Genomic DNA, 14,665 nt, shown 5'->3' on the forward strand with positions numbered 1-14,665 from the left:
CCCAGAAGACTGTGAATGCCACGGGGCATTTTTTCTCCACCCCATTGACTGTTTCATGGAATAGGCAGTGCAGCCGCGAGGGAATGCTGGCGAGCATCCGTGGGAGTTTCCCTTCCCCCATTCAGCTCATATCTCATCATCTCCTTGCTGCCCTGCTGCTGGCCAAGCTTGAAGTGTCAAAGTGCTATCTAGGACAGATATATAATGTTTTTGTATCACATCAGTGAACTGCGTGACAGCCGCTCAACTGTTAAGAAAAACATTTGCCTATTCTTCCTCTGTCTGAGACTACTTCTCTGAGCCCCAGTGCTGCCTCCAGGAAATACACAGTTTCATGTGACAGAGTTGTGTCATTACTGCACCAAGCTGCAGTGGCAGCTGCTTCAAGTTCTTGACAACCCCAAACTGGCAGTAGATGCAGAGTGAGGTGAATGAAACAAAAGTTTGTTTTGGATGTTGCGACCCAGCGTTGTGTGTCTGGTTGTTTGAGTGAGACAAACATGTTTACTTGTATGGAAATCAAGCTGTTGGTGCAGATCATCTCTGGGCTGAAGAGAGGAAGATACAGATCAATATTCTTTCCACATTAAGGTCGTTGTGCACTTAGCTTGAGTACAGCACTTTATCAAAAGGCGCCTATTGCATTTCTCCCTAAGCTATTTCATTGTCTACTTGTCAAACTAAAAAAAAACAAAAAAAAACAGTTGCCTTTCTAATAACACTGAAAAGTGAGAAGAACAAGAGGTTAGATTTAGGAAAAATAAATAATTTGCGAGAGCTTTGACGAGCCCTGTGGCTTAGTTTAACGAGTGCAATGACACCTCCGCTGCACGGCATTTGACTTTGCTGACGTATGTGATTGTTTGGGGAAGAGGGTTGAAAATGGTGAGAATACTCAATAATCTATGAACTTTATTTTAATTGTGTTTGAGATTCATGACTTCTGTCTATTCTGGGTGTTAACAGAGTTTAGAGTGCAGACAGAAATGCACGCATCCTCGCGACTGGTGTAGCAATTACATGTTTCTGTCACACAGCACACTCATGTTGACTCAAATATATATTTTGAATTGAACCAAATTACAAAAGTTGTTCAACTCTGCTTTCTTCAGCCCTGGACTACTGCAAAAATTAAGTCTTTGTTTTTCTTTCTCTTTTAAGCAGACAATGACATGACCATGCCCTGATTACTGCTCTTCCACCTTTTTAAAAATGCAGCTTTTCGGCTTTGAATTGACTTCAAAAACAAGAGACCACATCTGCCTGTTCTCACTCCCAACGCATCAAATGCAGCAGCCTGCTCAGTGGCCCCATGCTTCTAACTTTGAGACTGTAGTTACCCCTCTTGCATCACTTCTTGATGTGCCCCTGTAGTGCAGTAAAGAGGAGTCAGAGAAAAGTCAGAGTCAGACGCTGGTCTCGGTGGTTAGATCAGTCATTCACTGGACTTTCCCTCTGATGACGGGAGTTCCCATCACATCTGTGACCAAGAGTCAAGAGTGATGTTTTTAAGTTAAGTCACACGTACGTAGATGAGATAACTTATGCTACGAATGTGAAGTGAGTGATGTAGCTAGGTCATTTACGTTACGTGAGGTAAGTAACCCTAACCATAACTTTGAGTGAAAAGTCTGAACATTTTAACCCAGAGTAATATTTTTTCCTGAACTGAGAGCTGCTGTAAGTGCTAATCTTTATTAAGATAAGTGTCGGGATAGGGAACTCCATAAAGAGGCGGTCCTGCCTGCTCCTGAGGATCCTCCGGTTTGCTGCTATGTCTGTCATGTGTTGATGTAAAGAGGAGGGAGGGGACTGCAACTGTGAAATGGCACAGAACTTAGCCAAAACAACGACAACTCTTACAGCAGCTTTAACCGAGTACATTCATAGCATAGCAACTGTTAGTCAGAAAGGTTTATTTTGAAAGTTTACCTGATGTAGCATATAATGCACCGTGCTTACTTGACCATGGGGCCCTTCATGTACAAAACTGACACTAGAGGGGTGGTGGTGGTGGTGGGTGTCAGTCTGAAGCTGAAGGCCGCTGACAAGCTGCGGCTGTATTTGACGAGCTGGGAGTGAGAACGTGTTGACCACATCACTCCCATCCTTGCCTCTCTCTTTAACGGTTGTCTGTCAGTTTTAGAATTGATTTTAAGATTTTATTGCCAACTTTTAAAGCTCTGCAGGGTTTGGGTCCCATTATAATGCTGACTTACTGCTTCCCCATGAGGCTGTACGTAACCTTAGATCCTCAGCTGTGTCCCTTCTGTCGATCCAGAGGTCCCACCTCGTAACATAGCCTTGTAGCAGTCAATGATTTGTTTGATTGCACTGTTATTCACTAGTTTTGCTTTTAGCTGTTATTATTTTGTCATATACAGGTACAGTGTAGCCCTGCTTTCTTATTTAAACTATATGTCTTGTTTGAAAAGCATGTTATTATTATTATTATTATTATTATATTCATGCACCACAGGAACAATAAAGATGTATCAGCAGTGACACCAGCTTTCTCTGCTCAGCATATCATTCATAGAGACGATTTATAACTGCTGAGTGTGTGATTCACCCTTTTAACATGGGACTACAATCACTTTGGGGCCCTAATGTAATTAAGGGATTTACCCCCCATGTCTGTATTTGATGCAGCACATTCACAAAGGATAATTCTGCTTTTTGCAGACTAGATCCCAGGGATTATGTCTCAGTACTGTTAAAATGTTACTGGCCTCTGCGCTGAGGAGCGAGATGAGCCCCCTGAATTTGTAACCAAGATGCTATCAGAGCTCTTGCTCAATAATAATCTTAGCTGTGACCTTCAGAAATCCAGCCGAGGAGGGAGGAAATACGAGGAATCCTAATGAAAATAAGTGGGTAAGTAAATAGATAAAATTGCCCAAATTGCTGAGAAGTCAATTCATATCAAACTAATATCAGACTACCTCTTTATTCTGCTAAATTAATTTACAGTCAAACTTTTATTTATTGCAAACAACAAGATGACTCCAGGTCATTTTCCTCATGTGCAGCTCTAAGGCTCATAGTCCCTGGTGCAGTTAGGTAATTTAATGCAGCTTGAGGTAAATTATATAAAAGGGAATATCGTCCCTTAGCTGTGGTTGTCTTCTCCATCTATATTTCCCTGCAGCCTACCATCTGTTCAAAGTCTGGCTTCCCCAAACAATCACGGTTATCTCTATTATCTTTGCTAAGCAATCCCACACAGAGGACTGAATGATATTATTCTCTGAGTAATTCCAAGAAAATAAACTTTTTTGAAGTTTATTGAAGAGAAAGGTGATAAAAGTAAGTTGGATGAAATGACTTTGACTCAGTAAAGTGAAGCGCACAAACAGGTAGCCAGGTGGAGTTGGAGACATCCACATTACAAACAGGGCAGGCTGAGGTCAGCATGTTGGTGTGTCTGCAGTTCAGCATAAGTTAAATGCAAAAAAATACCCCAGTGGTTATATCTAGAAGGTCAAGTTTAAAGGGATAGTTAGAGTTTTCTGAGGTGGGGTTGTATGACGTGCTGATCCATAGTCTGTGTATTAGCTAGAGTATAGTGGTCAACATGCCCCCAGTTTGGAGAAGCAGCAGGAGTAATGTACTTCTGCGGACGAGGGCAGCAGCAAAATGTTTTTTAGCCACTTAAAAGACGGCCCACTTAAAAAAAAATCACTGTGGATTGAGGTGTACGCTATATTTAGAATATTTTGAGCGCTCGATTTAACCGTCAGACAGCCCGTCCTTTCCACACTACATTTTCTTAAGCGTAGAACTTCTGTAGTCTTACGCATTTCACACACTGCTGCAGAACAGCTGTTTGGGTCTAAGATTCAGCAGTTTACAGAAGAAGGAAGGTGAAGAGTATACAGCAGAAAAGCTTTTGGAGAAACGTCTGTGGAAATTGCATTTCTTTACTGGTTGTTGGATTGTTTCATTCATTTTCAGGTATGTACCTGATAGTAAGTGTCCATCTGGCTTATTTGGCAGGGATCTGGACCAGTGCATTAAGTGTTGTTTACGCTTGAGAAAATGTAGAGCCAAAAAGGGCCGTCTGATTGCAAGGTCAAGGTGATGTGCTGAAAATATTGTAAATATAGTACACTTAAAGTGATATTGATTTCTTCAGATTGGTCTGTTTTAGGTCGCTAAAAAGCGTTTTACTGCTGAACCCATCAACAGCAGGACATTGCCTTGCTTCTGTGCCAGTTCTGCTCTCTGCTTCTTCAAAATGGAAGCATGCTGGCCACCAGCTACTATATGTAATACACTGACTGTGCACGTCATACAACTCCACTTTGTAAAACACCAAACTATGCCTTTAAAGTTATAGGTCTTAAATCATGGCTACCCAAAATGGGGCCAGAGTTGGCGCACCACAAAGTTCAATTTGGCCCACCAGATGTTTCAAGCAAAAAACAATCAAAAATCAGTATAAACCCAGAGTTTTCCTTTCACCATGGCACAGACCTTACTCTGTTTGACTCCACACCACGTCGTGTCTAAGGGCTTTCATGTATTGTAAAGTGTTTTATGTAAGTCACACTTGACTGATCAAACATGATCAAACTCTACAAAGCAGTCCTCATTTTACACCCTATTGTATGGCTGATCTGTGATGGCCTCACATTACAGCCTGACGCCGGCAACAGGTTACTCCCCTACAGTGTAAGAGCCACGGTGAACTCCTGCTGAACTGAAAGTGTGGTTTTGTAATTGCTGTTTGGTACTGTGTGTTGTTTTGTTTTTGTTTTGTTTTGTAGGTGTGTTGTTGTATGTACTGTTTTTTGTTTTGTGTATATTGTCTGTTGTATGTATTGTTTTACTGATGGGTATGTGGTGCTGTGAAAAATAATTTTCTCTTGGGATAGTAAAGTCTAAGTCTAAAGAAATATGATAAAAAATTATGTGAGGTAAAAACGCTCTTTAAATATGTAGGATCCGTTATTATAAACTATTTCTCATAATCCGCACATGGCGGGCAGAGTGACAGTCAGGATCCAACTTTCCAACGTTTTGCATCGTAACAATACGATACAATAAAACAGGTGTCTGCTTTTGGCCCATCGGCCAACATTTACTTTCAGTTTTGTCCCTCCAAGGGAAAAGGTTTGGCCACCCCTGTTTAAGATTGACAGATTTAGGATTAGGACTACATTACAGTCCAAATGTATTTGAGCAGTAGTTCCATCACCATTTCCACCCTTTTTTTCCTCACAAGGTTTTTAATTAGTGCATAAATTAAAGTCAGTGGTTCACTTAAATTGGCCCTGTGGAGTTATCTCTTAAAGAAGTTATGTTTACATTCAGTGTTACCCACAAAAACAGATAGTGTAAGTCCTTGAGCTCTAACAGATGTGCTAAGTGCATTTCATTTTTAATAAAACATGATTTTTTAAAAAGTATTTTAAACCCAACATTGTTAAAATCCATGCTTAGTAGCTTGCAGTCTTCTTCCCTGCCTTTGTTGGCACACTGCTGCATATACATAGAGATGAATGGAACGGTGTGTGTAGCAGGACTGTGTATTGCAATACCCACACGCATGCATGTGTGCATCCTCATGTGCATGCTCAAGACACACCAAACTGGAAAACACTCACAGAGATAAAAATCAGCTCTACAGAGAACCTTTGAGCTGAAACATTTTTCACTTTACTGCTCTTAAATATTTTAAATGCCAAGAGAGGCAGTGACATACACTGTGTTCTGCTGAACACTTAATATGTAAACTAATTGCTTGCGTGGTTAGAAAGTGAACTGATCTGTGGAGATTATCACAATGACTCACAGCATAATAACGATACAGCTTCTTTTTTAAATGAAAAACACTAGGCAAAAACTTAATTCAAATGTACTGTAGGTATAAAGTAGAGAAGTTAAATGTAGGGAAGGGAGGATATAAAGACTTTATCATAAAACTGGATAAAAACGCTCCAGATGAGTTGTGGTGAATTTTCCTTTTTTGTGATAATCTTGAATTTCCTCACGAGTGACTTGAAAAAGCTGTCCAGCTCGATAACTCCTATATATCGATTTACCCTATTCAAGACTGTTTGACTGTTTTTTATTAAAAAGGATGTTCACAAGAAAAGATTTGTGTCCTATTTATTCTGTTTCTGCCTTTGTAGGAGTTTTGAGCATATTTTGATTATCGGAATAACACAGCAAATCACATTTATTTTGGACTAACCCCAACTCTATGATAATTGTGACATGAAATTTTCATATGCCTCAGTTAATAATAGAATTCAGTCTGTGTGTCTGTCTGGGTGAATAAAGTCAGGGACAGTCCTCACTAACACACTTATTCAATTCCTGTTTTCATGTGTTTGTTTCTGTTTATGTGTGGCCTGTGGACTCACCGGCAGAGACCTCTGATTTCTGCCGTCCTGAGTTGTGCAGGGTCAGGTACAGCCGGCTGTTGCTGATCTGCAACTCCAGTCTCTGGGGCTCCGGGTTCAGCTGCACAGATAGCAGCAGCCCGTCTGGGTTCCATGTCCGAAACTGGAAGCGAACAGAGAAACCCCCAGTGGCAGACGCCGCTGACGGAAGTGACAGGAAGCTGCTGCCGGAGCTCACAAAGGTGCAGGCCACCAGCTGGGGCTGCGAACACGAGAAGGTCACATTGCCCTGGAGGACGACAGACCCAAGGACACAGATTAACATGCGTCTTCAGCTACATGTCCCATGTCTCATGGGAAACTAATTGTGATACGTCGGGAAATAAATGTTGATATACACAATAGGGAACAGATGGGTAAAGAACCATGAGCAAAACTGTGACTTTAACTGTAACCTTTAACCAGTTCAACTCAATTACATGTCATCAACTGTCGATCAATCATCAGCAGTAACTTATTCTACTTTGATGAAAATATTAATTCATAATTATGATACAAAAGGACTGCCACATTTTATGTATGGTATAAGATTTTAACCAATTTCTTTTTTTGTTGTTTTATTCTTTATAGTAGATTTTTTTTTACATTAAATACAACAAATCTACAACAATTTCACAAACACAGAAGAAAATAAGGGGAAATCAATATACATCAATATACATGGCTATATGTGTGTGTTTATATGTAACTAGAAACATATGTAAAATGAAAATCGAAAGCGGCGCAACATAACAAAGTTAAGCATTGGAGAAGAGAAAGAAAGAAGAAAAAAAAAACAAACCAAAACAAAACAAAAACTAATGTAGTCAGCAGCAGGGGAAGTAACCCACATAACCAAATGAGCTTTAACCATTTGGTTTTCAGTGGCAGACAAGACAGACTCTCTGTAGACAGTTTGTCCAGAATTTGTCAGACTTATGATGAAGTTCGTAAGTCAATTTCTCCAGCGGAAAAAATTATGATATCTGCAATATATCCACATATCAACCGTGGGAATCTGAGTCTCCAGCAGAGATTTGGTATCCATATCAAATTGCTTGTCAAGGGTATAGTTTAACAGGTGCTTACCAATAACCTGTTGAATAACAGAGTCAACCACTTTCCAGAATGCTTGGATGCGACCACATGACCAAAACAAATGAATAAATGTACCTTTATGAATTTTACAATTATAACAAAGGTTTGAGCTGTTGGGGGAACATCATCTGGAGGTGAACAGGTGTGAAATAAATCCTATGGAAGAATTTGAAATTTTGGAAACTGTATGGAAACTGAAGTACATTTTGGAAAGACCCCACTGCATATCTTGGTCCAGTCTGCAGAACGAAATGCCAGCCCCAGGTCACGCTCCCACAACGGCTCCAAGGGATCATAAGCAGAAGTATCTGAATACGGCAGTCAATCGTAAAACTTTGAAATCATTCCTTGAAAAGATTTGTCAGAGATTATGACATCTTCTAGCTCCGACAGCTTCAGACGAATCTCCCTCTTCTTTAAAAGACACTCTATGAAATGACGAATTCTGAGATATTTAAAAAAATCTTCATGAGGAATATCAAAATCACATCTAATTTGTTCAAATGATTTTAGAGTCAGAGACCGGCAAGCCAGAAAAATCTGAGAGACCCTTGCAAGTTCAGTGCCAGAGGAGCCCGGACAGAGATGAAGGAATATTCACATATTTTCTCACATCCCTCCAGGCCAGTTATGTGTTGTTAATATTCATGTTATCATTAATGGGTTTAATCTGATCCATACTAGTGATATCTTAACCAATTTCAATAAAAAAGCAGATAAAGATGAAAGGACTTTGACATTTTGGGATATAGTTTTTGTTTCTTGCAGAGAGCTGAAGAGATTGATACAACTTTTATATATCATAATTATTATCCAGCAGATGATACACTTAGCTTACAGGCACACTATGTATTTCTGCCGCTAGAGTTCTTTCTAATATAGCAAAAAAACGTGTTTGCAGAGTGTTGTATGGGGACGACCAGTCGGCGTGAGGACAGAGCCGCTGCTCAGAGCGGTCCAGCTTTGGAGGAGAGAATCAGGGCAGAGCCAGACCTTCTGGAGAAATAAATACCTGGAGTCTCATCAGATTCTGCTCTGATACAGAGCAGTTTACTGAAGGGAGGAGAGCTCAGAGATTCATCTTTAACTTTTGGGATTAAAAAGTTGATTCATCTTCAATCCTGTTTATCAACCTGACTGCGGCAGTGATCCACAGAGGTGACCTCTATTATCAACTGGATGGGAAATGTACTACATGAAGGTAACGCTACAGAGTAGAGAGGGCAAAAAGAAGAGAAAGAGCCAGAGTCCCTGGTGAGTGCTGAGTTCAGTAATTGACCTGACCTGACTACAAACACAAAGATACAACCTCTGTTATGTACAGTAAAGTAATCTGGTTGTCTAGGGCAAATAAACACAAATTTGGTTCCCGGGTGGTGAACACGCCATGAAACAACCATCTGTCTCAGGCACAGATGTTTACAGACAAGGTCACATGATTAGTCTCACACACCGACTTCCTTCCTCACCCTCTGACTCTCCCAGAAAATATAGCAACAGGCGAACAAATGAAACGCACCGCAGTAAACTTGTTGATACATATTATATCTTTCAGCATAAAGACTACAAATATGAGAAAAGACTAGATTTGCCCAGCGTAAGGTAACATGTTGTTATGTTATATCTCAAACAACATGTGACTACAGTGTGTTTTACAGGTGCCTTAAGGCTGATTTTAACTAGAGCCAGGCTAGCTGTTTCCACCAGTTTTTAGTCTTTATGCTAAGCTAAGATAACAAGCTGTTTCCTGCAACTTTATATTTAACATCCACATATAACAGCAGTATCCATCTTCTTTTACAAGAAGAACTTTAACAAGAAAGTGAAAAAGCACATTTTTCCCAAAACGTTGATGTGTTATTTTCAGAATTTCATATGGAGTAAAATAATTGTAAAAATCATTCTAAACTATTTTCCCTTTCTGTCATCAAGCACTGTCATTGAGTCAGAGTGGTTCGTGGGCTGATAAACTACAAAATAAGCAGAAAAGTGAAAAAGGGCAATAGATAGTTAAACGGAAGAGCAGCCAATATGGATTTTTACACACACACACACATATATATATATGTATATATAAACCCATTTAAATTTACATTTCAGTTTAATTCTGTACAGTGCAGAGGTCGTGTTAGGTACAGTCAAACACAGCCCGGTCGTGTCTGCTGAGGTCAGAGCCCCATCAGCTGTGGTGCCTGCAGGGCAGCACAGAGCAATCACAGCTCTTTGACTCTCAATGTGATTCTCTCCCATCAACCTCAGGGAGATAGCCCCATTGAAATTCCATTACAGCTTCCATCATGACAGTTTCTCTCCACCTCTCCGCCTCTGTTGTCAGTAAAGGCCTTTTAACGCAGCAATCAGACTCTAAAAGGCAGCGGATGTCTCAGATGAGATGTGGCTTGTGGCTCTTTGGCCGACCAATCTGATTTGTGTGGGAGGTCGACTCTTCAAATGAATCCATTCACACACTTGGTCTTAATGATATAGTCGTAAGGATCACAATGGATGTCATGATTGTTTTCACATAATTCTCTGCTTCCATACCAGAATGCGTTAAATCTGACAAATCAGATACAAATCAATTGAGATGAAAATGTGAAACCTCACAGCAAGAAGAAACTAAAGCATCGATATTAAACACTCTAGTGCCACAGCTCTGAGGATGTCAGTAGTCAACCATTTTAGTCCAAACAGAAATATCGCTAAAATAACAACTATGTGTATCTATAGGTCTAGGGGAGAACTACTGCATATGTACTAAAAAAAAAAAGAAAAAACACAAAGAAGTTGAATAAAACAACATTGCCAGATGTATAATAATTATCCCATTTGTACGCTGATTAAAGTAAAAGTAAAAGTAAAATTGGTGGTATTACCCTTTAATGAAAGTCTTATCAGCCCAGTTGTAGTGTGTTTGTGTTGTGTGTAATGGTAGCAAATGTTCTAAACAAAGATGCTGAACATGGTAAACATAATATCTGCAATACATCAACAAGTTAGCATTATCACTGTGACCATGTTAGCGTGCTGATGTTAGGATTTAGTTGTGCTTAAGTACGGCCTAATGGAGCTGCTAGCATAGTGCACATGTTAGTATCAATCTTCTTGGGCAGAGTAGTGAAAGAAATGTACTGCATGTTTCTACAACCTGTGTCTTAGTTATTTTTGGCCCGAGTTCATATCAATAGGTTTAGTTTAACCAAAACATTGGGAATTGAAAATGTATTACAGACTGTATTGTGAAAACTTGACAGTAGAGCAGTCGCTACAGTAAGAGGTTCTGCAATAATCCAAGGGCCATTAACAGACCATCTTCAGTGGGGAAGCTGCATGTGGATGTTTACCTGCACACATGGCCCTGTCAATCATATGCTGCTGGCTTTTCTAAATGTCTTTATTCATATATAAATCATCGCCCAAAGAGTGTTGACCTCTTGAGTCAAATGAACAGAAACTCTTATACGCCTCTCATACAGGAGACATATATGAACGCACACTGAACCCACATTTATTGATGTTATAAATCTGTAATAGCTTCATCTCTGGATGCCACTCCAAGCAGATACGCCAGTCCGCACTGCAGCTTTATACACTCCACTGCTAAATCAAAGAAATACACTGAATCGGATAATATTTATATATATACAGTATATATGCAATATAAATAAAGGTTCACTTGTTTCCTTTTAGTGTGCACTCCCACTTTCTGTCTTTAAATATCATTAAAGCCATTTCTGTCTCAAGCAGAGATTCTCTGCTGTGTAAAAAAGCTTTCAAATGGCAAAGTGCTTTCTCACATCTGTGAGCTTTTAAAAGCAATAAATCTGTTTCTTGGAATAGAAACAGAAGAACTCTATGGAGCTCGAAGAAGTCATCTGGACTGACCCAACCTGGATCTACAGGGGAGGCTGAAGATTTTTCCTGACCTGGTACAAAGAGTATTCATCTTGATAAAGAGCCTCAGAGCTTATCACACACATATCAGTGTAATATATCAATAATAGTCATACAAAAATGTAAAACATATGTGTGAGGTTATTTAGAAACACTGTAACAGTGTCACCAGACAGCAATTTATTTTTTAACCTTTTCTTGGTGTTTAATAATCAAATCTAATACTTTAATCCGTTGAGTTAATTCATATTATGTTCTAAAGATGTAAAGATATCCAGTATCAGTCTGGTTCTTCTTTAATCTAACTCAAGCTCTTAGGAGAAATCTTTAAAAACATCTGACACATTTACAGTACATACATATGGATTGAATGTGGGTGGACAAGCAGCTGAATCGGTAAAAGTGCGTGCTGCAACACCTAAAAATTGTAACTCTGAAACTCCATGCAACTCACCACGCTGTGTATCTGTGGCTTGCGTCTCTTTGCCAGATCTATGATATTGATTCCGTTGTAGTAGAGGTTTTCCATGCAGCCGTGGAAGTTCTTCCTCAGAAAGGTGCCGGGTTTACCAGGCAGTGGGATGCCTCCGAAACTCAGCTTTCAAGGCAAGAAAAGAAAAACAGATCTATTATCACTGGATACAGATATTGATCCTACATAGTGACATAATAAACAGTAGACGTAAAAAAACAAAATAAAATGAAATTCACAGTCTGTTTTATTATCTGCTGTACAATGTTACTCTACCACCACCACCACTGTGAACAGAATAGTGTTAGAAGACTTTTTGCTACTTCAACATGACAGTACCACCATTAGACAGTGAATTGTCTATTTTTAACAGGGTGGTGGCCCCATCTGCACACACACCCATATACCCCTGTCAAAGGACACTTAACCATTACTGTGATATTTCTACCTCCACAGTTCCATTTCATCCTGTTATCGTCCTTCTCCCAGTCTACAATGTCTCTTAATAACTGTGTAATGAAGTAATAAGTAAATAGACTTTTGCAGTGATCTGAGTTTATTCAGGCACTCGTGTTTCTCACAACACACTACAAGCGAGGACATGTTTAGTAACATGACCCACATGACCACTTTGAATTCATTACCATCTAATTCTTTGAAGGACACCCTCTTACAGCAGCACAGACACGTGACTGGTCAAAGAACATTATAGGAAAACTACAGGACTACAGCAGTGTGTCTCTATAATCCTCTCGTCCTTCTGTGACTACACGTCTTCTTTATCACTGATCATGAAGATGACATGAATCTAATGAGCATATAGGCTACAATAAAGTATAGAATTGAGTGTTTATAGTCTATAGATTAGAGAATATTAAACTGAGAGAAAAAGTTGTAAACACAAATCTGTTTACTCCTTCAGCACCATGGATTCATCAATACATAGCACAGTTAAGCCACCGATACGTCAGAACCACAGTCAGGGCCATAGATTCTAACTTGCACAAATCTTAGTCAGGATCAATAAGTCAGGCAGACTAGACGAACATATGCCACCAAACAACCCCTCTGTCCCTGCACTCTCTCCGCTAATACAGGATGGAGATGGGGGATGGCATCCCCCCTCATCTCCGCTCAAATTGCCCACTGGCCACCATCCACAGAGAGTGGCTCTTAAAGAAAATGTTTTCACATTGTGGTTTGGAAGAACTTGGCAGGCCTGCACAGAGTCCTCACTTCAACCCTATCAGGCACCTTTGGGATGAACTGGAACTTTGACTGCGAGCCAGACCTTATCATCCAACATCAGTGTTGGACCTCACACTTGTTATTGTATCTGAATGGGAGCAAATCCCTGCAACCAGCTTCCAAGCTGTTTTTGAAAGTCTTCCCAGAGGGGCAGAGGCTGTTTCAGCAGCAGATTAATGTTGGAATAACACAGAACTCGTCAAATGCAGCAGCAGCCTGGTCAGCGGCCTGAAGCTTCAAACTATGATGCTCTACCTGCCCCTCTAGTGTTGGTCTGGGACGTGAAGAGCTCCACAGTCAAGTTAGCACCAATAGGTAATATACAGCATATGGTTGGACTTTACTGTTAAAGCTTGCTGACAAACAGGCCACATATTATGACGTTAATACATGACTGTTATTGATGCAATATAACTGACATAAGTATGTCAATGAAACCTGTTAACTGTGAGTTTGTCATTCTGTTCTGCACATGCGACATTTACTGGGAGAGGAATCGTCCTCTGTGGCTTTTTTTCCTGTTAAAAGGGTTTTTTACTTTATTATTGCAAGTTTTTCCTTACTCAAATTGAGGGGACGGAGGATGCCGTTCACTGTACAGATTGTAAAGCCTGCTGAGGCAATGTGATTGTGATTTGGGGCTATATAAATAAAACTGATTTGATTTGATAAGTCCACCCCCACCATGACTTTTCTCGCTCTTTTACGCTACTGCACTAGAGGGGCACTTCAAGAATGACGCTAGACGAGTAACTACAGTGTCAAAATTATAAGTGTAGGGCTGCTGACCAGGCAGCTGTATGTAATTAGTTGGACATGATCACCCACTTTTTCTGCAAAACCTAAATAAGGTGCCAGCTGTCCAGAGGGAGATCACCACAGAGCTGAAGGTTGCTGGTAAGAAAACACACCATCTCTACTTGCTGTTGGCTATAAGGCATGTCACTTCCAGAAGAGAAACATCTAAATATCACAGTATCAGATGTGTATATTTTGTTTAGAAAGTACAAATGTAGGAAGACAGGCTGTCTTAGCAAACACACCCATCTTAACTTGAGTGGCTAAGTGTCCAATCTGATCTCTGCACAGCTGATGGGTACGTGGTTTGTTTACAGATGCAACAGAATGAATATTTAACAGATTCAGTGTGGACAGTGAGCGTCTGACATCGTGACGCATCGGATGCTCTCATGCACAGTGTTGGGCAACGTTACTTTTAAAAATAACTCATTACGTTACAAGATTACTTCCATTAAAAAGTATCTTGTTACGTTACTGCGTTATCTACTGAGAAAAGTAACGCGTTTTTAGAGTTACAAAAAATTACAGTTAAACCTCTTAAGGACTTGTTGCACATGTGGGTTATATTGTCCAGACGGTGTGAAGCCAACTGTACATGTACCTTTAAATGTTTTGACTCTACCGTCATTTTGTAGCCTTCTTTACGGCCCATAATCGTTAACTCTGCAGCCTAATAATAGGAATGACAGACGCAATATAACATTTACAGCTCTTTATTCTGCTAACAATCTGACAGTGGGCTGTGCAGAGGCGTACAGTA

The 14,665-nt window shown here is 40.0% G+C and overlaps 1 protein-coding gene across 1 annotated transcript in view; it reads right to left on the reverse strand.

Moving 5' to 3' along the window:
* cntnap5a (contactin associated protein family member 5a) overlaps positions 1-14,665 on the reverse strand; it is a 90,614-nt gene that overhangs the window by 55,887 nt on the left and 20,062 nt on the right. Inside the window, exons 5-6 of the mRNA XM_073473673.1 lie at positions 11,839-11,982; positions 6,375-6,642 (exon numbers count right to left, since the gene is read on the reverse strand). Coding sequence (XP_073329774.1) covers positions 6,375-6,642; positions 11,839-11,982 — 412 coding nt within the window. The remainder of the gene's footprint in view (positions 1-6,374; positions 6,643-11,838; positions 11,983-14,665) is intronic.

The sequence above is a fragment of the Pagrus major genome, chromosome 9, assembly GCF_040436345.1.
Source record: "Pagrus major chromosome 9, Pma_NU_1.0".
Classification (NCBI taxonomy): domain Eukaryota; kingdom Metazoa; phylum Chordata; class Actinopteri; order Spariformes; family Sparidae; genus Pagrus; species Pagrus major.